Source organism: Pundamilia nyererei, unplaced genomic scaffold (genome assembly GCF_000239375.1).
Source record: "Pundamilia nyererei isolate P.nyererei 1_Seehausen unplaced genomic scaffold, PunNye1.0 scaffold00039, whole genome shotgun sequence".
Classification (NCBI taxonomy): domain Eukaryota; kingdom Metazoa; phylum Chordata; class Actinopteri; order Cichliformes; family Cichlidae; genus Pundamilia; species Pundamilia nyererei.
The window spans coordinates 533,105-559,282 of record NW_005187440.1 but is presented as its reverse complement, the minus strand read 5'-3'; the positions used below and the strand labels follow the sequence as shown (position 1 = coordinate 559,282).

At 38.8% G+C, this 26,178-nt stretch overlaps 2 protein-coding genes across 2 annotated transcripts in view; both read left to right on the top strand.

Annotated features, from left to right (window-relative positions):
* mgll (monoglyceride lipase) overlaps nt 1-8,430 on the top strand; it is a 41,155-nt gene extending 32,725 nt beyond the window's left edge. Inside the window, exons 7-8 of the mRNA XM_005730698.1 lie at nt 2,985-3,200; nt 4,919-8,430. Of these exons, the coding sequence (XP_005730755.1) occupies nt 2,985-3,200; nt 4,919-5,050 (348 nt within the window). The 3' untranslated portion in view covers nt 5,051-8,430. The remainder of the gene's footprint in view (nt 1-2,984; nt 3,201-4,918) is intronic.
* Nucleotides 8,431-14,854: 6,424 nt separating this feature from the next.
* The window catches only part of prkar2aa (protein kinase, cAMP-dependent, regulatory, type II, alpha A), a 46,424-nt gene continuing 35,100 nt past the window's right edge, over nt 14,855-26,178 (top strand). The window contains exons 1-2 of the mRNA XM_005730697.2: nt 14,855-15,567; nt 16,377-16,648. Coding sequence (XP_005730754.1) covers nt 16,402-16,648 — 247 coding nt within the window. The 5' untranslated portion in view covers nt 14,855-15,567; nt 16,377-16,401. The remainder of the gene's footprint in view (nt 15,568-16,376; nt 16,649-26,178) is intronic.

Below are 26,178 nucleotides of genomic sequence, written 5' to 3'. Positions count from 1 at the left end.
CAGGCCCAGTTTTCCACCAAGAGTAAGGCACAATCTGAAGCAGGATAATGCTGGACTCAGAGCCCAACTGGAAGAGACTCAGTGGCAGCTACACATGTGTAAATCCAGTCTTAGAGAAGCAAACACGAAGGCCTTGGATTTTGAGAGTCAGGTGGATGAGTATCGCAGAAAGTTCTACTATTTGGATATAGAAACTGAGAAGACAATCAACGATCTGAAAAAGCAGCTGGACGCAGCGCTCAGTAATGAAACCAAGTCTTACCTGCAGGACATTCACACGCTCAAATTTGAGCTTCGTGAAGCTAAAATTGAACGAATCAACAATGCAAACAGGTTGATTCTAGCAGATAAGATCATGCATAAGCTTACTTCTAACCTGGGCGATGCCAACAAGAAGCTGCAGCAGCCGAACAGAAACTCTATAGACACCCAAACGATGATCAGTGACGCTCCTTCAAAGAACCAGTGCTGCGAGATGCAACAGATGTGCATTGACCAACTCCAGCAGCAGCTTCAAAACGCTAAGGAAGAACTGAAGAAGCAAGCTGAGGAACACGAGGATGAGAAAGAGGCTTTACGCTCTGAAATTAAGCAACTTAAAGGCCTCAAAGAACAGAATGAGGAGAAGCTGATGAGTTTAGAGAAAGAGCTAAACGACACGAAAGCTTCCTACATCGCACTCCTGGAGGAGCAAAAGAAGGAGAATGCTAACTTCACACAGGCACTGCAAAAAGAAGAGGAGGAGAAGGCCTCACTTCTAAAGACTCTGAAGGAGCAAGAGGACATGGAGAAGAGATTGGAGGAACTCACGTTTATAATCGATGAGTTAGAACAAGAGTCGGAAGAGAGGAAGAGGAGTTGCTGGCCTTTTAGGTTCTTTTCTTAACTGGTATCTGTCAGTCTGTATTTAAAAATGAATAAATAAATGTGTTTTATGAAATAGCCTTTCAGTCTTGTGCTTTTGTTTAGGTGACAACATGAGTGCACAGTTTTGGGGCAACATTTTGAATACGTTAGGGCAATAAAATGACTGGGTAACACCTTAAAATAAAAAAATTCAAATGAAACTTTACACAACTTAAAATTCACAACCATTACTTGAATTTACTTGCAGTACAATAAAAAAATGAAAAACCTGACTTTTCCCCTCATTCTTATGTTCTTAGGTATTTGTAGGTAAATATAATTACATTTTAATTCAAATAAGATACACTGAAATTACATTTAATTACAAGGGAATTACATCCATAGATGTGGGCTGTATTATAAAGTGTTACCAAGGACTTTAGTTAAGGTTAGCAGAAGATCACATTTTCCCTGATACATTTGAAGTTTGCATGAAATACTTCACATTATAAGTATAATTTTTTTGCAAAGAAACAATGGAAATGGCTGAAAAGCTGTCAGAGCTGTTGCATTTAAATGTAGCCAATAGGGACAAAATATTGTTTATATATTAATATTGTTTCTTGCAGATACAGTATCAGGTAAAATATTTTATACATGTACACACACACACACACACACACACACATATATATATATATATATATGCATGACTGAGGGCATAATTAAAGAGAATGTAAGTGTATTTTATTTAAACGTAAATTGTAAAGTAAATTGTAAAGTAAAAGTAAATTAACAATCTAAAAGTAAATTGTTATTATACTTAGCTACAAATATTGGGTTAACAACTCAGGTTTTTAAGGGAAATAGTAGTAGTAGTAATTTTGCAGGAAAACAAAAAAATGTGTGGGTTGAGTGGGTTTTCTCCGGATACTCCGGCTTCCTCCCACATTTAAAATATGTGCAGTTAGTGAGGATAGGTTAATTGGAAATTTCCCATAGGTGTGAATGCAGGAGTGAATGGTTGTCTGTGTCTATGTGTTAGCCCTGCGACAGACTGGCGACCTGTCCAGGTTGAACCCTGCCTCCCGCCCTAAGGCAGCTGGGATAGGCTCCAGCCCCCTCCCATGACCCTGAAAAAGGAGAAGTGGAAATGAATGGATGGATGGATGGATGGATGGAACAAAAAATAGATAGATGCATAGGAATAAGGAGGTAACAAGTGAAGTGGAGTGGCTTAACCTTGCCTAACTTGTAGGTCTTTTATGTTTTAAGTGAAAGAAATTAAATTAGACTTGGCTCCATCAGTTTAAGGTCACATAGGCCTGCACATTTATTTTATTCTGATAAGTTGGCAAGGGAATTTTAATGTTGATAAATAATAGAATATCCATCATAGAGATATATAGTGACATATAATGAACATTAAATAAACCTGTAAAAAACAGACGTAAAAAGGCAAGGCAGTGATATGAATGTCAGTGAATGTGACATCTGTTATAGAGCGCTTTGAGTACTCTGAGAGAGTAGAAAAGCGCTATATAAGAATCAGTCCATTTACCATTTATATATTAATATTGTTTCTTGCAGATACTGTAAAATACAATTTTCCACATTTCACACTGTGTACTTCTGAAAAGTTTTTCTCACAGTTTTCTGTTATAAGTTTGGTTTGAGAAACAAAGTGAATATTTGATCACTGTACTAGCTGTTAGATTCAACATTTAAAATGCAGAAAGGACTCTTTATTGTTCATCTGCTCTTAGGAGACTCCAGGCCATCTGTGCATGAGCGACCGTTTTCCCTTTTAATTTGTACCATTTTTCTTCTGGCTGACACGTTTGTGCAATTTATTGCCCACAGTAGCGCTGCATGCATCTAATTGTACACAGACTCTCACTGATGATGTAGAGGTGTCAAAAACTTAAAAACTTGGCATTACAGGGTTGAAGGAGCATTTGTGCTCTATGAAAGGATTGCTGAGTTGAGTTAAGCCTGACCAAAATTATTTCTCTGAGCTTAATTAGAAAGAGGAACAGCAGGAATGAACTTACATTGATATCAGTCCAACATCCGGTGGAGAGAGATGATAAACCAAAGCATCTCCACCCTGGCCTCTTTTGTTTCTCTCCTGTCAGGTGGAGGCATATGACGCTGATGAGCTAAACTATCACGGCGGGATGCGAGTATCATTCGGCATGCAGCTGATGGCGGCAGTGGAGCGTATGCAGAGGGAGATCCCGTCCATCAGCTGGCCCTTCCTGCTCCTTCACGGTGACGCCGACAAACTCTGTGACATCAGAGGCTCCAGGATGATGTATGACAATTCACCGAGTACAGACAAGAAAATCAAGGTGTGTATGGTTAATTTACAGAAAACTGTATCTGTAGAACTGCCTTAGGTTCAACAAGGTGTTGGAAACATTCCTCTAAGATTTAGATTCATATTGATAGATTAGCATCACATAGTTGGTGAAGATTTGTTGACTCATTGTCATGTTCAATACACCAGTTTGACATGATATGAATAAAACATGCCATGCTGGAAGCAGCCATCAGAAGATGGATGGTTGGATGGTGGTGGTCAGCAACAGTACACGCTGGGTACAATGCTCAGTTGGCACTAAGGAGCCCAATTACACCACCAGCAACACACTAAACTATTAGCACGAAGCAGGACTGCTTCATGCTTTAGTGGTGCTGTAGAAATAAAATAAAATTGAATTGAGTTGAGTTGAACTGAATGTTGTTTATGCCAAATTCTCTCCCTACTATCTCAACGTTGAAGCTGAAATCGAGAGTCATCAGACCAAACAACACAATTTCTGGTCTTTTGATATGCAATTTTGGTGAGCAGGTGTGAAACACAGACTCAGTTTTCTGTTCTTAGCTGACAGGACTGGGGTGGTCTTCTGCTGCTTGAAGGTTCAATTTATTGTGCACTGAGAGAAATTGTTATGCATATCTTGGTTAGTTGGTTATTTGACTTATTGTTGCCTTCTTGTCAGTTCAAAGCAGTGTGACCATTACCGTGACATCTGACAGTGTCCAGGAAAATCCCAGTAGATTAGCAGTTTCTGAAATACTCCAAATACACCAAACGCCATGCCACGTTCAAAGTCATTTAAATTATGTTTCTTCCCCATTTTGATGGTTGGCCTGAATTTCAGCAGGTCTATATGTCTAAATACACTGATATGTTTAAATATTTGCATTAATAAAGTTTCAGATGAGCGTTTATAAAGTGCAACAACTGAACGTGACACAGTGCATAAATATGGTGAATAACATTGCCTCCAGCATTAAAGATGTCTTCTGACACTTTAAAAATGATGATTCGAGATTACAAAGCTGAAGTCTTTGTGTTTGATTAATACAGAAACTGTCCGTCATTAAAACTTGTTGTTATTAAAATATAACTAAACTAAAGGAAACTAAAGGAAAAATATACAAACCCTTGACTTTACAGTCAGGGGATTTTACACAATGCTGTGAAGCATTTTACTGTGATGTGATGCAACACATGCCTATACCTGTATTACATTATGAAATGCAGCTTAAACCTCTTAAATCCCAAGAGCTTCAACACTGGTATTTGTAAAGAGGGAAGTTTCACACACTATGTTGTCACATGGTTCATCACATGGAGGTTAAAAAGAGGATGAACAAGAGACATGAGAATGAGACACATGAGAAGTGAAATCAGATATAACGAATGTTCTGTTTTTGTGCAGCACAGTGAGACAGATAGTGCAGGGAGCAGAAAATCAAGTGGTGCTTGTGAGGCTCAGATGCTTCTTTATCACATGTTTTATCAAAGTAATAATTGGACCAAATGCAGGGGCTTTCCACGTTAGTTCAAGCTGTAAACGGAAGTCATTTGATCACACCAAACATTTTGCTGTGATCAAATGACTTTTGTATTAAATCCCTGTAGGTTTGGCAAAGCAGGAAGAACCCGTTGCAACTTTGACCACACTGCAAGTTGTTAAAAAGCATTGTAGAACAAAAAGGAAATGGTTTTACATACATCCCTCTGATCGTTTCTTATCGTTTCTAAATGTTATCCCAGATCTACGAAGGAGGCTACCACGCTCTTCACCATGACCTCCCTGAGGTGGCTGAGTCCGTGCTAAAGGAGCTGACCACCTGGATCACAGAGCACATTCCAGCTGCAACATCGCAGGAAGCGCAAGGCTCCTAAATGTATGGCCTGCACACCTCTGTTGAAGCTCTGAGGAAACTGCCAATCTCGTCATAAAACGCCTGCTCACGTTCCTGTAGTGCGTCAGGCATAATAATACTACTGCACTTTCCTGTCTGGGAGTTATTTGGGCATACTGATGGACATTATAGTCTCTGTATAACAGGTTTATTAGCAAATCCTCTGGGCTACTGTAAAAAAAAACACACACACACTCTTCCTCCTATCTGTACATCAGGCCACTGATATAAATTGGGCAATAGGGTCAGTTCTTATTGTAAATACTCTGTAGCAATGGTCAGCATCATGGCAAAATTTCTGATCAGGGATGTGCCTCATGTGTTTATATGCTTCACATCATCTCCACTGAACTGCTCGTGTGCAGCTTTTAGAGAGTAAAGACTGTCACAAACTTTACTCCCTAAAAGCAAGGGTTCGAAGTGCAATAATGGGTATGGCCTTTCATTTTCTCATTTTATAAACAGGCCAGATCTTTTAAATATTAATAACAGAGGCAGCAGAATACAGAAGCATTTCTTTCTGCCTCAACTACCATTAACAGACTGGGTTAGAGGTCAGGAACAGAAGGAGGTTGGCACCTTTTGAGCTGTTGTCGGTTCAGGGATGCATGAATACTTAATAGATAACTTATCATTTAGCGACACTGAATAGCCATCTTAAAGTCTCCTTAGTTTACTCCACCATACTCTCTGACCTTATCCCATCTGCTCTTCCTCTCCTGCCTCCTCACTGACTGCGCTGTTTTGTAATATCACATTTCTGATAAAGGCAGCTTTTATAGAGCTGATCAGAAGCATATACTGAAAGCACTCTAGATGTAATAGTCTTCTCCTGACTTCCTCTTTGCTTGATCTGAGGACAGATGGTTAGCCTAAAGACAGATGGTTGACAGTGATACATCATATGAGGATAAGGTACTGTAGTCAGTCTAAATCCAGATGATGATCTAGCTTCATAAATTTTGTCCTAATGACGATATAAGTACTTCTTATCTGCCTAACTGAGTGACCGATTATTAAAATAGTTTTCCATATAGGTGCTATGTATGCGATCCTAGTCAAGAGTGTAAGATGGGGCTAAATTATTCAGATGAAACTGCTTTGAATCGCTCTGCAGGTGGGAGGTCAAAGGTGAAGTGTTCTCTGACCTTTATGGCCGTAGTCGAGCTCACTGTCAGTTGTTCACTGAGGCCAAGCCTTGATTGATTAAGTTCAGGCTGCAAACTGGGGGGCCCAGCTATAAAGTGAAAGGGGAACATGACATGACTTTATTCCAGGAAGCAGCCAGTCTGGCTTCGTTTTTTTTTAATCTTGTTCTGTAAAACTAACCTTTGATGTTCTTAAAGTATAGGGACATCAAAGGTGAGGACAAGGGGCCGTTCAAAGGGTTAGCATTTAAAATCAGCTCTTGCTCGATGTGGGTTTTCAGCTGAACCACAGCAATAATGTCAAAGTAGCCTACATTTGTGGTTTGTCAGTAATTATAAACTAGACAGACACGCTCTGAACTACCTATTTGATAGTGTCGTGTAGACTGTAATTACTGGTCACATACACTTAGCTTTTACCTGTTCGTCAAGCACAATGAGGTTTCAGATTATTAAACGTGCACCGCTCACAACTTGGAAAGCAATTAGGGTCTTTTGTGGTGCTTAATTTTTGACACCAGACATCCGTGATACCGCTTTTAGTGACTCGTTCTGTGGTGAACACATCCAGTAAGCAGTTCTTTGATAGAGATTCAACTGGCCAGCCTGTTTTCTTTTTTTTTCTTTTTTCGGTATTACCCGGAGTTCAAAGAGACTCATGCACATAGTGAAGGGGGAAGCTTGCTGCTGTAACCACGGTTACTCTTGTTTAGTCATAGCAGCAGCAGTGTGGCAGAAGAGTCCTTTTTTTCTTTTTGACATGTGTTGTCACCCTGGTGACCACTAAAAGACTGACAGAATGAGAGCAATTTCTGGCCTCTCTGTCTTTATGTTTCTTCCCTTCACCCCGCCTTGTCTCACCCATACTATTTTTTCTTTGTTTGTTTGTTTGTTTATTTTTTAGCCACAGTAACCGGTGCTCTTTGTTCCATCCATCATGCAAGCCTTTGTTCTACTACATACTCAAACATTGTGTACCCTCAGCCACCCACACTGTCCCTAGTGGCCAATTATCAGAGCTGCAACAGGTTATATTGTAAAGTGTTCAGATACAATTTTTATTCTTTTTTTCTGATTCTTGGACCATATGGCTGAGACCAAGGGTGCTAGATGTAGGTGGGAGGAAGGGGCCATTAAATCTTTTTTCTTTCTTCAGCTTCTTCTTTAGGTGAGCTGGTGTGCTTTAAATCAGAAAATGGGTTTCTGCAACATTAACCAACAAGAAAGACTTTTACATCGCAGCAAAACAATCAGAAGGAGCAATTTAAAATGTCATATTAAAGACATTTTAGTCTGACGTTGTTTTGCTCCCAGTATGAAAAGATTACATAAAATGACTGATGATGAGGGAAAAGGCTCTATTATCAGGACTGGCTTAGGCAGTAGACCATGTGTTTTTTTTTGGGAGGGGGTTGTGGGAAGGAGAGGTTATCATAAGGTCAGTAGTTTGACTTCCAGGTCTGATATCTTTAAGAGCTTTTTGCCCACCTGCTTTGAAATAAGTCGAGCGTGACACATACTTTAACTTTAAATGTGAAGTCGCTTACTTACAAACGTTGATGTGGCTTCTTCTTCTATTAACATCTTTCCTGGTGTTTTCAGACTGAACTGCGTCAGCTGTATTATCGAGTTGCATTAGAAAATAAAATAATTAATCGTTATCGGCAGAGTGCTTTCCATAATGTGAAAAAAATAGCATTGAATACAAAATACAACATGAGACATGAAAGCAAACAAATCAGTGTAGAAGAGGGAATAAATAGAAGGAACTTCAGGATGTAAGTGCATCCTCTTCTCTATTTTTACAGACGTCAAAAAATACTTTGCCAGAACAAATATTGGATTACTTTGCAGCGGGTGCAGACATAGATGGAGATGTAAATGTATTCATCAGTCCCGATGGGAGTCAGACCCTTAACCTCAACTGAACTGCAGGGGTTTTTATCACCAGCCCTTCAAACACAATCTGCTCCTGATTAGGCTGCAGCAGGAACAGCGCACACAAGTGTCGCGCGGTCCCAGTTTTATTCAAACTCATAATAGCACCCCTGCTGCAACGCATCAGCGCGATTGTTTCAGCCTTGCAGGATCCTGCGTAATTTCAAAAAGCTGTACCTGTCAGACTACATGAGTGCATAATACTGCTGTCGCTGGCTACGGGGGTGGAGAGAGATGGAGATATGGTGAGAGGGGAAGAGAAAGAAAAAGGAGAGGAGAGAAGCTGTCAGTAACCATGGCAGCACTGTTTTTTTGTTTTTTTCAGAGTAAAAATGTGGATTCATTAATGCTACAGGAAGTGTGCCAGACGTTTGTGTGCTTTCAGGGCCGGTTGTCCATTTGCTGCTCTGAGGATTCCCTTTTGTGTGAGCACTGAGATAAGAGAGCAAATAATTAGCATCATCAGCTCACAGTGAATAATAAGAGCTGCGCACACTCAGTGCATTTGGAAAAAAAAAAAAAAAAAGACTGTCTAGTCTGCTGTTTGGTCCAAAAACATACTATTCCCATTTAATGATTTCGAAGACATAACAAGGCCTTTTATCACATAGGTTTGTGCATTTTCCCTATGGAAGCAAAACCTTTTCACTGGATTTTAGTCCTTTCTTAATAAAGTGTAGTCCCCTTATATTGTCTTTACATCTTGTGAAGGCTTGTAAGCCATCACATGCTCCCTTTTCCCTGATATGTATCCTTACAAGCATGGAGTGAGAGAAGGAATGCCATAAATGTGCACATATATTACTCTATTAATAAATGATAATCCACTTGACTGTTAAGGTCCTTCAGTTTTTAGGCTTAGGAAGTTGAAATTAAAGTAGAGAAAAGAATGAGGGCAGGAAACCACTCAATCTAATTTGGCTGCAGCTTTCATAAAGAAATGTGTCACAGCTGGCCTACAGGGTGATGTAATTAGGCCACTTCAGTTTAATGTTTGTCATTTTTTTATTTCGACTGTATGACTGTTTCTAAGAGAAGAGCTGTTTTATGCTAATAAGCCTGAGGTGCAAAGGCCAGTCTTTATGTAGTTTTATAAGATTAAAGTGCACTTGAAAGATTCAGTTCGCATGAATGGGCCTCTGGAGTGAATGCTGAAGAAAGCAGCAAGAATTGAAGGGGTCGTCTTCCAAAGTGAATGTAAATCCAGGAAAACGGTTTTATCTTATTGTCGTAATCATGTGTGTAGAAACAAAAACAGATGCTCCAGGTTGTTAACACGTAAACCTTTAAATGTTTGAATCGTCATAACTGTGTTTTGGAGCAACGCCCCAGCTCAAATCTTGCTGTTCTAACCGACAGTTTTGACAAACTTGATTTGTTTCCAGCCGTCACGCTGCTTGGTTGCTGAACACAATTGTAATACTCTGTACATAGAAATGCTAATGAAGAAATGAAGACTACATTGTATTTTACATATCTTTTATTTATCTTGTATTTATAGAAATTCATTTAATGTATAGGCATCAAAGTACTGATAACACATCACGACAAGGCACTTTTTTTATACCACAATCCAATCGCTCATTGAGTTTCCCATCTATTCAAGACTTCATAACACTTTTGTTGTTATGGAAACTGGTTGACGGTTGTATGTTTGTACAGTTAAGCAACCCAGAAAATGTAGGGCAGTGTTTCTGAAAAGACTCTGTCTACTGAAGTTCATGTCTTGAAAAACGTCACACACTGTCTTTGTCAAAGATTTTTGTTTAAACTTCCAGATTTTAATTTGACTTTTTTTTTTTGTTCTTTTTAAAATATATATATATATTTTTTAAAAATGATTAACAACCAAAGGGTGTTACTGCTAAAGATTTGTTGCCTTGTACTTCTTTATCAAATTAGATTTTCAGGAAGTTGTTTTCTCATTTTGATCTTTATCTAAGGTGAAATAAACATGAGTGCAAAACATTTACGTAACACCTGCAATTTATACACCACGCAAACTACTGAAAGAAAAAAAAAACAGTTATCAGGTTTTCAAGCAGATAAAAAAGCAAGTCTAATCAATTTGGGGAAATTTTTAATTTCATATAATTGAAGAGATTTTTGTGACAATAACTTTTGTACATTTATTTTTGAATTGTATTCTGGTTGTTGTCTGTGCCTTATTATGCTAATGAATGTGGTTTTATGCTCACTTGTGAGTCTGTGAGTGTTTTCTGCACTTGAAGCATCTGTTTCTCTGTTTACTCTTTTCTGAGTGCGTGTGTGTGAGTGTGTGTGGTCACGTCTGTTTCCGTTCCTGGTTGAGTAATTGTGTCTTTCTGCTTATCGTCTTCCTGTCTGTCTGTTTTCACTGATGTCTGTCTAAATTTCTGTCTTTATCGTAGGTCTAAGCAGGTTGGGGTTGAAAACTGTTTCCGAGTCTTTCAGTACAGGCTCAGCTACAGCACATAAATACCTCCCAGATTCTTTAAAGACCTGTTTTGTCTAAGCCATTTAGAGAAATGCAATATTTAACACAAAAATTGATGCATTTGGCTTGCTAATATGGCAACAGTGTTGCTGGGTTGTCTTAAAGTTATTTCTTTTGCTCCCAGTGGGACTCAACAGAAAAAACAGGAAGTTCAATCAATCACATAAAAATAATAACAATAATAATGAAACGAGGGTTTGTAAAACAACAGAAATAACATGCAGATTTTTCCATTCTGACCGCTGTGTATTGAACGCCTACATTATTTAAGTGCTGTGAGGTTAAAATTATAACTCTAGAAAGTCTCACAGTTATGTCGTCTGTCTTAGAGAGTCCAACATTTACTTTAATCTGTGTTTGTGTCAGTATTTCATTTTGATTTTTAAGGGTGGCACGGTAGCCTTCTTGGTAGGAAAAGCTCTACATCTTGATAAGCTGAGGAATTTTGTAAACACAAACCCTAACGTCATCTTCGTAATCGTGCATTTGCAATGTCAAATCAATCAAATGGTTAGTGTTTAGAGACCATACACCACAACCTACAAAAAAAAAAAGGATTTGTTTTGTTTTTTTATGACAAAACTATATTGAGTCTTCCTTATTAAATTTTTTTTCTCAGTTTATGTAGTACTGGATGTACTTTATGTTAACAGTGTTGATGTGAAAAATATGCCAGTTTTTAAACATTTTCTACACCTCTAAAGACCGTAGTGCACACTTTCATTTAACATCGTCCTATACTTCTCATACTTCGCACTGATGCATTATAGTCACATCATAGGTTGAGTGTCAGCATTTGACATTTTACTTCAAATCTGGCACAAAATTGTATATAATATGTAATAATGGAAATACTTCTGAATGGCTGAATGGCAACTTATTTGTTACTAGACTGTTGATAATGTCCATACTCTCTTACAGAATAAATGACTGTTTAACTGAACAGGCTGGCTGGCTGGACTTACTGCTGTCTCAATTCTGTTATGTGGCTGGGTATGCGTAAAGTGGGGAGGTTATCAGTCATCTTCATTGTTATTATTTTATTTTGAAATCACATGTAGCTCGTGACCTTAACATTTAAGGTCACGATTAAGGTCATAAAAAGAACAGAGTATCACATGTGAGAATTTTTCAAATTTCTCAAAGAGTGTAAACAAAGAAAAAACATTTGGATTCAGCTCCTACTTCAGGTGAAATGAAGCTTGGAAAGTAGATTTTTTACACAGTAATACATATTGCAGGGTTAAGTGAGGTGTGACACAGGTCAGTAGGCTTGGTCGACCTGATTTTAGTAGTGTTTCATGAGCAAAACTAAAGACTTACCTTGGGAGAAAAAAAATCAGCATTTGTTTGCCAGGCTGAAAAGTACACATCAGGCAGTAGGTGGCAGTACTGGCTCATAAATTCACTGAAGACAGGCTTGGTTATATGAATGTGGTACTGGAACTGGTACACACACATGCAAAGCATGAATGAACCGAGGACTGGTGTGAGATTTCTAGGGGTTTTTTTTTCAGTCTTGGAGCATGAATGTACTCTGACATCTTGTCCACAAGCTAAGGTCCTTGTGTTAAGCGCCGTCTTGTCTTCCAAGTGCTGACCAACCTTTCTCTCTGTCTCTCTGCTACTGCTCTGTCTACCTCTCCCTAGCCTCAGCGTGTGCGTGTGTGTATGTGCATAATAACTCTTCTTACTTCCTCTCAGGAGTAGGCATGGCCACCTAAACTCTAACGATACACCTGTCACTCGTTACCTTCATCACCCTCATCTACAGTACTTAAAACCAGCTCTGCTTATCATTCACTGCTAGACTGTTGTACTACACTGCTGCTAGCATTATTCTGGCTTTAATTAAAATTCCAGTCCTATTTAGCTTTGCCTGTACCTCACTGCCTTAGATTCATTCCTGAAGAGTCAGCTGATTGTTTTGGGAGGAAGCCAGCCCTGAGCCCATCTCCAAGGACTACCAGCAGGTGGAGTGAACATTTGGAGAGCAGAGTCTGGGGAGTGTTTCAGCATCAACCCTGGGAGTCAAGTTTTTTAGACATCTGGACATGGATTTTCTTTGGAGCTTCAGATTAATCAATCTGGGGGAGGTTTGATTTGTTAGTCTGTCTTAACTACTTTAGAAATCTCCTTTCTGATCTGGTTTGATACTCAGACTTGTGAATGAACAATCTGCAGGCAGATCATTGCAGATTTATCCAGTGGAAGAGACTAAACTTGATACTTGATAGAAATATTTTTGAATTTCATTCTGCATCATTCTGAGTTTTTCTGCTGGCAATGTTCACATTAAAATCTTTGAGCCCTTTCTTGAGTGTCCTTTTGGTAACAAAACACAACACCTTGTTTAATAAATTTAACTGTATTCTTAGAGTGGCAACATGAAAACATCACTTATGTATAATTGTTTTGGCTTTCCTCCTTTACCATTTTTTTCTGCTCAAAGATTTTTGCCATGTAAAGTACAGCCGTAGAGTCATTTAACATTCTTCGAGTTTATTTGTCTTAATGCACAGGTGACACAAAGTTTGCTAGAAGCATAATAAGCCACGCAAAGCACATCAATAGAAGCAAATCAGATGGGACCTATCATCACTCTTCTCTCCTCCTCATCCATCAAAGTTGCTGTATGTCTGAAGTCCAAGACTCAAGTGTTTGGAAAGGAAAAATACAAAAGCTGTCCAATTTTCTTCTGGTTCCCTGATTTCTCTGCTTTTCCTCCTCCTCTTTACCCAGTAAATAGGTTAGTAGCTCTCCTTGAGACATTTTTAGAGTTTGTCAGGACCACATTAGCAGTAACTCTCAAAGGATGATACTTCCAGGAAAACCATGGCCAGAATCCACACTCTAAATCTGTATATTATACCACCATGATAAGATATAGATAGATAGATAGATAGATGAAACTTTATTAATCCCTCGGGTAGGTTCCTCCGGGAAATTCAGTTGCATATTACAGATACAATAAGGGGAATGAGAGTAAGGAAATACACAATCTAACCCCGGGCCATTTTATATATACAAATTATACATAGGTGATTTCTCAGGATAAGGGATAGGGAAGTTGGGTTAACAATAACTAATTTCCACAGTGTATCGTTTTCCCACAATCTAACCTGTTCAATGACAATGTGGAGGTATATTTTTTTTAATATAAACGTTTTACTTGTTTTATGGAGTTCATTCTTCCAGCAGGGGGAGCCTGGAGGTAGACTTTCCCGTTTGTTGGAAACAAAGACCTGAGCCAATCAAAAATCGGTTCAAGGAATTAAATCCGGGCTCGTTGTGGCCATGGCAACGGATTTACCTTGGTGACAGCTGAGAAATAGAAATGGAAGAAGAGATGCGACATGGGCTGTAATGGTCCTGAGCAATACTCTCAGAATACTTCAGATCCACCCTCAGTGACCCCACTGCACCATGACAGGTTAATTTCTGCAGGGGGTGGACTTCCGAAGATCTGCAGTAAAACAAAGTAAACAAAGGCAGGAATATGGAAAGGGAAACCGCAACCTTCAGTAGTACCCTAATTCAGTAGAGCTCTGTGTATGAAAATAGAAGTAAATATAGACTGGTGCATTTAAGGAGATGATATTCAGAAGGTTACATGAAGATTTGATGTATTGGCTCAGAGGGTGATAGCAGAGACTGTTGCCTAATCTGAACATATCTATGAAAGCCCAGAGAGTCTGGAAAGAAGGAAAGGATAAAAGATACCAGGTTAAGGACGAAAATTAGAAAGTGATGAGAGCATGTGAACACCAACGAGGTTAAGGCCGTTCAAGAAAGGTTTTTTGTTGCAGCTTTTTATACAGTTTACTATTTGATATCATCCCATTTCAGCAATTAATTTGTCAGGAAAATGTGTGTTACTTGGGTTACAGTGAAACAAAATTGACCATTGTCCTCTTAACTATAATGATAATACTCAGAGACACCTCATTGGCAGCTGGACAAAGGCAGATATTCACATTCAGCAGCGTCTACATATATAAAGAATGTTTAAATTATTACACACACACATCTTTACCAAATTGTCAAGGCCACTTCTGTAGGTGTGGTCCTCTTGTGACTGTACAAATATGGTTCTGCCTTCTCTACCGCGTCTAATCCAAGAGCTGTATGTAATTGGCTGTGGTATTGGAATTTTTTATTTTAATTGGCCCTGTTGTCTGTCACTCTACGTCAAACGCTCTCTGCTCACTGTGTAACCACGCCTCCTCATGCTTTCCGGAGCCAGTGGTTCATTCGTGCGTGTAGAGCCGTGGATTGCCTCGCCGGGAGGGAGGAAACGTGTTTCGTTTAATTTTGCTGGGTTCTCGTGCTGTCATTAGCAGTGCTGCTACTACAGTAACGTTTTAAACAGTATTTTCGCGGGTACTTTGCGTTGTAATTAATAACGGCGGCGTGGCATAACGTTGCGAACAACTAGGTTAGGCTCTGTCACCTGGCTGCAGCAGCTGACTTGGTGTCTTGCGGAGAGTGGCGACAGTTCCCAAAAGAAAACAAGCAATTGCTAGTTAGCAATTCAGCCAGTTAGCCTGCTAGCTAGCTAGCTCTTGCCTTATTGCCACAGCAAGTCCCTCCCTCACAAAGTGCGTGGACGCTGTTGGCTGCGACGGTGAAGTCGAGTGTTTTTTTTTTCTTTCTTTCTTTTCCTTTTTTTTTAAACTCCCCTCCTATCAACTTAATAGCCAGCATCCCTATACAGTTGGTTTGCACGGGAAATACCCCCCACAAAGGTTAGATAGGTTAGGAGACGGTAACGTAAAATTGCTGGCTTTACGTTCGACAAGTGTGTTCTGTGGAGGGATACGGATCATACACTGGCAGAGAGACTGGCTAAAAGAAGACGCGAAATAAGAGCGAACAAGGAAGACACCAGGAAGGAGGGGACTGGCTAGTTTAGCCGGTGAGACTGAATCGCACGTAAGTGACTCATACTTCGCAGCAGTAAGTTAGCTTGACAAATGGCTTAACCTGTACAACTTGCACTGCTTGCGGCTATCCAGTCTTCTACTCTTCTGCGGCTTAGCACCTACAACCAGTACGCCATACTACAAATGTTAGCTAGCTGCACAGGCTTCCTTGAAGGTGGCTTAGTAGCTAGCACGACAGCTAATTGAATGGTTCGAAAGTGAAAATGTGCTTGAAACACATCTCGACTACGCTTTCTTCACTCGTTCCGTTTTAACTAAGGCTCAGTTAAATAGAGGAGTTTAGACAAGTTGGATGTGTGGCTTGAACAGCACCGTGTACCAGCTAGTTGTCATGAGTGGGAGCTTATTAGCCGCTTCGCTAGCTAATTCCTGCCGGCTACCCACTCAGATTGACAGCTCAGCTTCTGACGACACGAAACCTGAATATTAGTGAAACCCAGCTTTTATCGCCCCTTTACAAAACACAAGGCTCATATCTATTACGTGCAGCTGTGGGAACTGTGTGTTCCTGAGCTGAACCAAAGATAAACTTGTCAATGTCATGCAGAGTTCACATGACATTACACTATCTTGGTTATAAATGACTGTAGCTGTCAAACTACTCAGTTAATCAGTTTTCTCATTTGTATAGGTTTCATCAGTCACTTAGCATTCACAAGTCATGCACACGTTTATAGTAGTCTATAGTAAGCCACAGCTGTGTAAATCAGCAAATAGGCAACAGCACAGCCCTGCACTTAAACACAATTATGATTCTGTACCAAGATCAGTTGTGACAAATATTCTCTTCTCTTTTAGATAGTACATCAAGCCACACACAGCCATGAGTATTGAGATACCGGTTGGGTTGACAGAACTGCTGCAGGGCTACACTGTGGAGGTGCTCCGACAAAGGCCGTCAGACCTGGTGGATTTTGCCGTACAATACTTTACCCGTTTGCGGGACACCAGAAGTCAGGATGGGGCCAGCACAGGCGGCAAGACGGGAAAAGGAGTGATGTTTGACGGGGAGCCGATGCAAACAGAGTCCAATGGAGAGGATGATGAAGATGATGACTCCGACTTTGAACGTAGGTTGATCTTTTTGTTGTTGAGATTGTCAGCTGTTGTGGTGCAGGTGCTTGTGTGAGTGAAATGGGACACAATGAGTGATTGTTTGATTTTGTTAGGGAAAGAGCAAGTGAAGATGAGGCCCAAAGACTTGTCACTGATATGGTCAGAATTTATCCGTCTTTTTGGGAGATTCTTTAGCGTGTTACGTCTGCCATATTTTCATACATGCACTTGCTCTCAGAAAATCCCACTGAGCAGACAGCTTGGCAAAGCAGACATGATCTAATCTGGGTCTACTACATTCTCATCATCTGACTTTCAGGATCAGAAATAATTTATTATTTACATGTGTCTAAGGATCTGAAAGAGCCGTCTTTGTTAAATGTAGATTCAATCTGCTCTTTAACATATTCTTAAATTAAATGTATACTTCCAGAAAACTGAAGTAGCCCAAGATGCGAAAGGTAACAAGGTAAAGCTGTCCTGTAACGACATATAATGTTGTAATAACAAAATCGGCATGATGTTTTCCCAGAGCAGTGAATGTGTGTGTGTGTGTATATATATATATATATAACTCTAAATTGTACCTCAATAGTGATACTGGGCCTCTTTTGCATCAATCCCTTGTGTTTGGCACACTGGCATAAGATGTAAGCTGCTCCCAAACTCAGCTGTCCTCTGTGCTCCTGAGAGCAATGTGACCTAGATCACACCAGTATGTTCACTGGCATCATCTGTAAACTATCATGTATATATGTGAAACTATGTGGAGATAAAAACTGAAGCCCCTTTTTTGTTTGTAAATAGTAATTGGAACCCAAATGTTGCAACCTAGCTGGCTGCACAGCTTTTGTCAAATCACCAGCAGGTACCGGAGCACTAAAGTGAATTTTGGGCTTCATGAGATCTATTCTTTTTGGGCCTGTTGTTAGTATTCCTTTTTTTTGAGCTTCTATTCTAGTTTTGTGGTTTAACAATTATGCCAAATATACAGTTTTAAATATACAGTTTTAATCTCTCCTGAAAGCAATGTTGGCCAGCCTTGTAGATTGGTACAAGCTGGCTCATGGTGAACAGGGATTATGTTTTCTTTTTCTGCTAATACAAAATGGGTTCTGCCCGCTGTAAAACAGCTGTGACTTCAGCTGAGAGTTGTGTGTGTGTGTGTGTGTGTGTGTGTGTGCGTGTGTGCGTGTGTGCGTACGCTTTGGTGTACACGCGCCAGATGTATTTGAGTTTCAGTGAGTCCTTTTGCATACTTGTGAAAGTAAGCAGTTGTGTTATGGCATTCTTTCACAACCGTTCAAATTCCAGCCTGGTGACGACATAAAAAAATGTGTCCAAGTACACTGTGATTAGCAATCACACCTCATTCTAGGGGATAATAAAGGAAAGGGAGCTGCAACAGTTGTGCCCCAGGGAGAAATCTGGATTCTGGAGTTCACACACATGACTTCCATGACATTAGATTATCCAGTAGGCTTGTGTATACTTCCCCCCAGGGGAACATTAACATTATTTCTCATGGTAATAACACAGGCCTGCATAATGAAAGGTATCATGTGCTCTTGCCTGACCACTGCTGCAGCCTATAGGTATAAAGAGTGATCTAATTCAGTTAGTTCACTAGCACGTGCTCTAAGACAGTTGCTTGAGTACTGAAGACACCAAATTAGCATTTTTAATCCACAAACCAAGAACGTCATTACTTATTTTTCTAGGTGAGAAATACAAACCTGGTTCTGTTAGCTATAAAGGGGACATTCTGCATAACTATCAGCACAGTCTGCAAACTATGCTGGTAAAATACAAATGTCATACTTCTACTTACTTGAATTATGATTGGTTATTTGGGGCATTTTATTGAATTTGGTGCTTGCTGCATGTCCTCTCTTGCATGCCTTCTGCTCAAGACTAGGAGTAATTTTTCTCACATTTAGAGCACAAGTGATTAAACTGTATTACTGCTGAGTTGGCAGGTAAGGTATTTTGAGTTGCTATCCTCTTTATAAAGTATGGCTGTTGTGAAATTAGTATTGAGCTGAAATAGTATTGAGCTGTGCAGTCTAATATAAATATTGTTTAGCTGGCCCTGAATTCAAGAAAAAATTGAAAGAAGTTCAAGGTGCTTTTCCAGTTGTGTTGTTTTGGTTGATTTTTTTTCATGAATCTGTGGTATCTGGATATTCTTTAGACGTTAATTCTATTGTTTTAATAAGCTACTTACATTTACGATGACTCACCAGTGTGCTCTTAACCTTTCTTTTGCTCTGAAGGAAATCATTGAGTGTGTTGGCTAAAGGCCTAACATGTAAATGAACTAGATAGCTGCTTGTGTATTTCCATGGATGGTACACCGTATCCCTAAAAACAGGACGTCTTGCGGTAATTTACTTGTCTTGTTTCTGTAACTCCTGCTGCCTGAATCCACTTAGGGCTCACCACACAGGTCTAAGCTGGTTAACAATAGAGGATTTAGTTATACATCCATCATATTTTGGTGATATTCAGGTTTTTAAGTAACCCTATTTATATTGAGGCTGAACTTTTAAGAAGTCATTTATTGACAATTTTATAATCTTCTTTCTTTTTGCTGAATGGGTGACATGGACACCAAACTGGGTTTCTGGTAGTGAATTTAAGATTTGTATTTGGCAGGAGTAAAATTCACTTCTGTGAATATTAGGATTGCATCATACTTACCTTTAATGGTTAGTAGCTGAATCCAGAACAAATGCGTCCATTTTACTCAATTTTCAGAAATACAGTGATAATGAGAAAAAGGGTGCAACACAATGGCATCTTTCTAATTTGTATATGTGGTTTTCCTCTCCTTGCCTCCTCTACTGTCAGTTTAGCAGTGCTTGTTCACTAAGAGAAACAGGAGGGGATGAATGGATGCCTCTGACTGAAACGAGCAGGGCTTTTTAGTCAAAGATGGATGGAGGGACAGATGACTCCTAGAGATGATAATAGAAACTAATTAAAAGTGTTTTTATAAGAAAGACAGCAGGGATAAAGCAGAGGCTGTATTAAAAAAATAATTGAGGGAGGAGAAGAGAATGGGTTTATGTAATTATTCTAAGCTGCACAAAACTTTGTAGAAATGCTTTGTAGCTAGATGGTTGTGCTGCATGGATTCATAACAGAATGCTAGCTTAGATTTTTCTCTTCAGAGTGCAGATTTTCCATAGATTAATAGGTCTTAGCCAGTTTGTCTAGTAATGATTTAACTGTAACACTTTAAAGTTTTTTTTCTTTCCTTAAAAGCATCGGTCCATATTTTCAAAATTCTACCTCCGTGTGTTGTTTTGATTATTTATAAGCACTGGTATTTTGAAAACAGATATCTTGAGAGGAGTCATAACGTCATCAGTGTTTCCTTTTCATCGCAGCAGCTCTCTTGCAACAGTAAGTGCAAATTTTCCCAGATGGTTGGTATCCATTTCGGACTGCAAATCTTCTGTTGCTGTTAAACACACCATTAGATTAAGAGATAAGGTCTGTTAGATTTTTTTTTAATGATACATAGACATCTTTCTAAGAAAGGTGTCCACCAGCCTTTAAATGTCATCAAAATGAAACGCATTAAATAACAGGATTGAGGGCCTTACAAAAATTTAATAAAGTGCAATAAAAGGTTTCCAGATCTCAAACTCATTTGCTGTTTTATTTAGGTGCAAATTAAACGTGACAGTGTGTCATCAGGTTTGTTTTGATGTGATTAAACCTAGAGTAAATGTTTTGAGTTAAAGTGTGTTTGCCCTGTTAAGAGTAAATACTGTTAGAAATTGATGTATTTAAGTTCTTCTACCAAAGAAAATGTACAGGAAACATTTAAGCTCTATGGTTGAAACACCAGTAATTGGAAAAAAATATATTTTTGAGTTTGTGTTGCAAGTGTCAAGTGTTTTAGTTTCTGTCATATCTGTCCAACATGATAGAAAAACACTGTCATGCACTTGTAGATTTGCATTGAAGATGTGGTTGTGTTCTAGTTTTGCATGGCCACAAGAGTCCCCCAGTCCCAGAATTCATCATCTGGCCAAATCCGAAAGCTTCATCAGAGCTCAAAATTTATCAGTCCGAGTTTGGCATATGAGCTGACAAATGTGTGGATGTGTTTGTCAATGCAGACCACAGTTTGTTTCTGTGTGGAATAGATAAAATGTGTTTCTTGCATGTTTGGTTTGTGTCAAAGGCTCTGCGTAATTTAGCTCAGAGTATGGCCGCACACAATGTGATGAAATTCTGCCTGTGACCTCTTTCTGTCTCCACCCTTGCTCTGTCACCACCACCTCAGTGTTGTTTACACCCTGCTCCCCCCAGTCTCTTCCTTTGCTCCCATAGTGTTCTCCCTTTCTCCCTCTATGGCCCTCTTTTTTTCCCTCCACATTTTTCCTGTCTCTTAAGCAGTTTGATTTGGCTTTTTTTTTTTTTTTTTTTTTAGTAGATAAAATTAACTCATAACATGATTGTCAGAACAAACTGTTTCTAAAAGAGAAAACAGAGAGACTCCTATAGTTTTCTTTGATGTAAATTGTGATTCTGCTACTGTTTTCATTTTTTTCTATCCCTCTTTAATTCATACATTTGCTACTGGACCATTTTCCCCCCTTAATATTGCTTTGTGCTTTAGTTTCACTTATTTGGGATGAAAGTACAGACTGCTTTGTCTCTAAAGACACTAATAATTGGTTCAGTAAGACGAGCTGAGATGTCAGTTTTCATTTTCGTCTAGGAGCTTTGTGTCTGTGCACAGTGGTAACGGTGATTAGTGGAAGAGGGAGTACATGTACACTCAAATGACTTTTGTCACTGTAAGTGTGCACAATTTTATATCTGTAGGTTTGCGTGCTTGTGACTAGTCTCAGTTTAGTGTTGTGCAACAGGTGACCTGATTAGTAGACAGCAGTGTATGTCCAGGGTGCTTTTAGCCTGCAGGCAAATCTCATCCAGCCTACTATGGAGACCAGTTGGACTGGCAGTCTGATGGTGTTAAGTGGAAAAGCCCCCAGACGGCTCATACTACTCTGCCTGGCTGACAGTTCACTAATGCAGTTGCTGTCTTTACTCTTGTCTTATTTTTATCATATGCAAAAAAGACAAGTTTTGAAAATGCCTTTTTTTAGCCTTCTGTCCAGATGAAAACAGGGTTTTTGTTCATGTTCAGGGCGAGTAATTATCAAATTACCAGCATGGTGTTTGTGTGACCCTCGTAGGATTGGCTACCTCCATAGACTGAACCTGACTGAATCTAAACTCGGTAGCCCAAACACATAAACTGAACCAGCTGTAAGATAATGGAGTGCTGGTAATAGGATATTCAGAGGGGAGTAATACCACACTTATGGCATTAAGAAGAAGAAGGAGTAGGCTGTACTAGCTGAAAAGTCTTCAGATACAACTATGAAAAATTTTGCCTATCCCAGTTGGTGACAATACGTGATATTACCAATTATTAAGTCATAAAATCTGTCTGGGTCTGTCTCACCTTTGCTCTTCTCCATGCCCTTCCTACACACAGCAGTTTCAGTGTGACAGTGACACCACTTTAATCAAGAAATTGAGGAGTAGTGGCAAAGTTGTGCGTCAGCAGACACAATTACAATACATTTAATAATGATATTCATTTTCTGCATTAATTGGAAAATAAGCTAAAAATTGCCTGGATTGACTAATCATTAATACCAGAGATCATTATCCATCTATTTTAAATACCGTGTAGAGTACATAGCAGAAGATGTGATGTTCCAAATTCACGATACTGGAATTTGAACCACGTTTATGGTCAAATACGTCTTTAAGCACCTAATTTTTAAGCCCACTTTTTGTGCTGATGTCAATAACAAGTTTATGTATGTAAAGCTGAGAAAAAGCATTTAAGAATTTTTTTTTTCAGTATTGTATCATATATTATAAATTAACTAGTAATGTAACTGTTTTGCTTATGCTAAATAACTTTGTACTGCTGCTAAATGATTCGTGGTTAAAGCATGCCAGTCTAATGGGGGGTGGAGTCTTTAAACATGGCTAAGGTCATAATCTCTTTCGTGCACTCTGCGTTTTCTTTTCCTTTTTAGCACCAGGGGAGTAGTATGTATGTATGTATGTAATTTTTGTCTGCCTGTTGATCAGACTGTAGAACTCTAAATTTGTCTCTTTGTTGTGTTATTCCTTTGATTTCTTCAGATTGTGTGTGTGGTGTTTTTTTTTTGTTTTTTTTTTTAAAATCTGCTTAAACTTCGTTATCAGCTTTTTAAAAAATTTTTTTTTATCTTGGTGTCTCTTTGTTTGAATGTCTTTGTAGCCTTATCTCTCTACCATTCTTCACCCTGTTTCTTCACATCTCTTTGAATTTAAAAAAATGTATATGGAAACCAACAAATTTTCTTAATTCTATTGTCCTGTTTGTATATTTCTGTATATTTCTGACTTTTTGAAGTATTTGTCTTTACATCATTTTCTGGATCTATATCTTTTTAAAATAACAATACACTAAAATAGTTTGAGATGGCTATAGTGTCAGTTCTTTAGTCACTCTTCAAGTTTCAAACACTTTATGTGGAAATTAGATTTCAGGAGACATTTATGTAGCTGTCCTAATCTCCGTTGTCCATTTAAGGGATTGTCATCGGTTATTGGTACAGCAGGCTATGAGACAACTTGGCTTGCATGTATTTGCTAGTAGACATCATTTGAACCTTTGTACTTCCTTGTTCTCTATCCTCTAGCCATCTTAGTCCCTGCAACAAAATAAGGAAGTGGTGAGGGATGACTGGTTTAAAGAGAGAGATTGCATTTTATCTTCTGCTGCTCCTGTTTGAAGTTAATATGCATCCCGTGTCTCTAGCACACTATTCTTGTGAATCATAATGCTGTCTGAACCCTGCCTCGCCAGTCCAGTTAAAGCCTTCAGTGACACATATATGTAGATTTATTACCGCCATCAGAGGCATCTAGATTACATATTTCTGGACAACAGATCTGAGTATGATGCCAGCCTTCTTGGTGTACATTAAATCCAGGCTGGAACCCTCTCAGGAGACTGTCTCTGTCCCAGTCGTGCAAAAGGGTCAGGTTGACCAGTGCAGACTACTGTCATGTCATCATGTTGATCTCTTTGGTGCATTAGAAGAAGGTGTGATGTTTTGTGAATTCAGTTCATTATGTGTTATGTCTCACCTTTGATTGTCATATGCAATAGATAATGTGGTATAAGCCAGACTTCCCATCAGTGGAAATGATCAGGTCTGTACTTTAGTTTGGTTTGGTTTCACTCTTTCTTGAAAAATAAAACTATAGTCTTTTTTTTGAAAAAGTTAAAGGCTCAAAGTTATTTAGCTTACCCCAGTGTTCTAACAAAACATGCTGTATTTATCCTACTATACGCACTGTATATGAAGATGTGCAAATTAAAGTAAGAAGAAAGAGAGCAGGAAGTAAAAGAGCTGAGAAGCATCAATGTTTTTTGTAGAAAATGTTTTAACCAGTTGTTTTTCCCCCAATTTGGACAATCCACAAAGCAAGAGTTTTAGTTTCAATTCACTGGCCAAATAAAGGCAATAAAACTAACACTAAACCAATATTCTAGGTATCAGAAACATGCTCATTTATTGATGTTTCTCCTGGGAGAAAAGCGGGGGAACTACAGAGGGGAGTGAACAGATGAGGGCATGGGATAGCAACAAAGTTAAGGAGGATGACAAAGACCTGAATTGAAATTATAAAAAGAAACAAATACAACTAAAGGATGTGGGACTCATTCCTCCAGCGTTTAGGGTTGTTACTGGCGCCACATTTGTCTCAGAGGGCCATAGCTCCAGGCTGGAATTTGGGAATCCCGGTCCTTACTAAGAAGTAAACCAATGCTTTTTTTTTTTTGCTTTTTTTCACACATTTTCATGGCACTCTGATTTCTGATTTATACCAAAGATGTATCGTCACAGAAATGTATCAGATCCATATGTCTTATATTGTTTTGTCATTTTTGAGCACTCTTAGCCACTATTGAATTGTCTGCAAACATGCTTCCTGTGTGAACAAGTGCTTTTCCTTTTCATGGAGCAGCCATTGTTGATTATTCTCTCTTAGCTCATGCTGCTCTCATATATTCATATAGAAAACATCTATAAATGGAAATTATAGCGCATATAGTACAGAGCAGGATTGTCAAACTCATTTTACATCACTTCAGTTTTAAGTGGGCTGCATCAGTGCAAGTCCCCCTTCCTGACAATGGATGGAAGTTTAACTACATATTTAATCCTTGAGATATCTTAAGATCAGAAAAAAGTGTAAAAGTACATCTCAGATTTTCTACATGATAAAGAAATGCTGATGCAGCAAATGGAAGAAAGCTGTCAGCACAAATTAAATATGTACAATTACAGAAAGAAAATCCTGGTAGCCCAGACTCCTGTAATTACAAAATTGAAAAGTTTTGAACAGAAATTCCTATAGTGGATGGTGATAAAAAAGGAATTTTTCCGTCATTTAATTCTTTATCTCTTACAAAATTACTTTTGAAGTATGAATAGCCATTTCCCTAAGCTTTCCAGTGGGCCGGATTAGAGTTTTTACCAGGCTGATTCTGGCCACTGGGCCTTATGATTGACACCCCTGGTGTGGAGGAAAAATTGTGTTCACATAAGGTTCAAAGGTGAATGCTGAAGGGAAACTTGGTTGTCTGAGTATGTATATACACATTTTGAATAATTCATTTAGTATGAAGTCAGCTGTCTGTTCAATGCAGTAAACTCAGATAAGCCTGTGACCAACAGTTGTTGTTTTAGTTCTGTTTCACAACCTAGCGATGTGAGATAAGAATGAACTGACGAACCTGAAACCTGGTCGGTTATCAGTTTATTTTTTTTAATTTCTACCAAAAATACGTGCATTTATTAAAAAAAATAAAAGATATCATAGTAACTTAGTATTTAATGTCCGCCATTGGCAGGTTGTTTACCTATGTGTTAGCCATGACAGAACACATCATTTTAACCTTGGTTCTTAAATAAGTAGGACATTGTGTAAAAGGAAATTTATGATTCATATTTTGCAAATCATGTAAATCCTATATTTTCATTTAAAATAGGACAAAGATGACATCATTATGTTGAAATTGATATATACACTCTTTAAACATTTGAATTTGGATTTTATGTCAACAGTCATGTGCTCCCTTTGTTCTCTCAATCGGTCTGTCAGCTTGCCGTTCTGTTTCCACTGGAACCTACTGTGTCATTCTCACGATCCCCTGTCTCCCTTGGCCTGCGTGTGTTTGTCTTGATGTACTTGCCCAATCTCATTAGGTGACATGGCTTAGAGAGAGAGGTTATTAGGGCGGTTTAGCAGAACCATCTTTGGCACAGTAAGAAAGAGAATTAACAAGGGTTCGAGGTATTGAGAAAGAAGGAAAGCATGAATGAGAAGAGGAGACTGAATGAGCGAGAAAGCTGTGGTTAATATCAGCCAAATATCTTTAAAGTTTTACTTTATCTGCTCTTTCAGCCTCTTTAGCTGACAGGATGTAAATACTGTT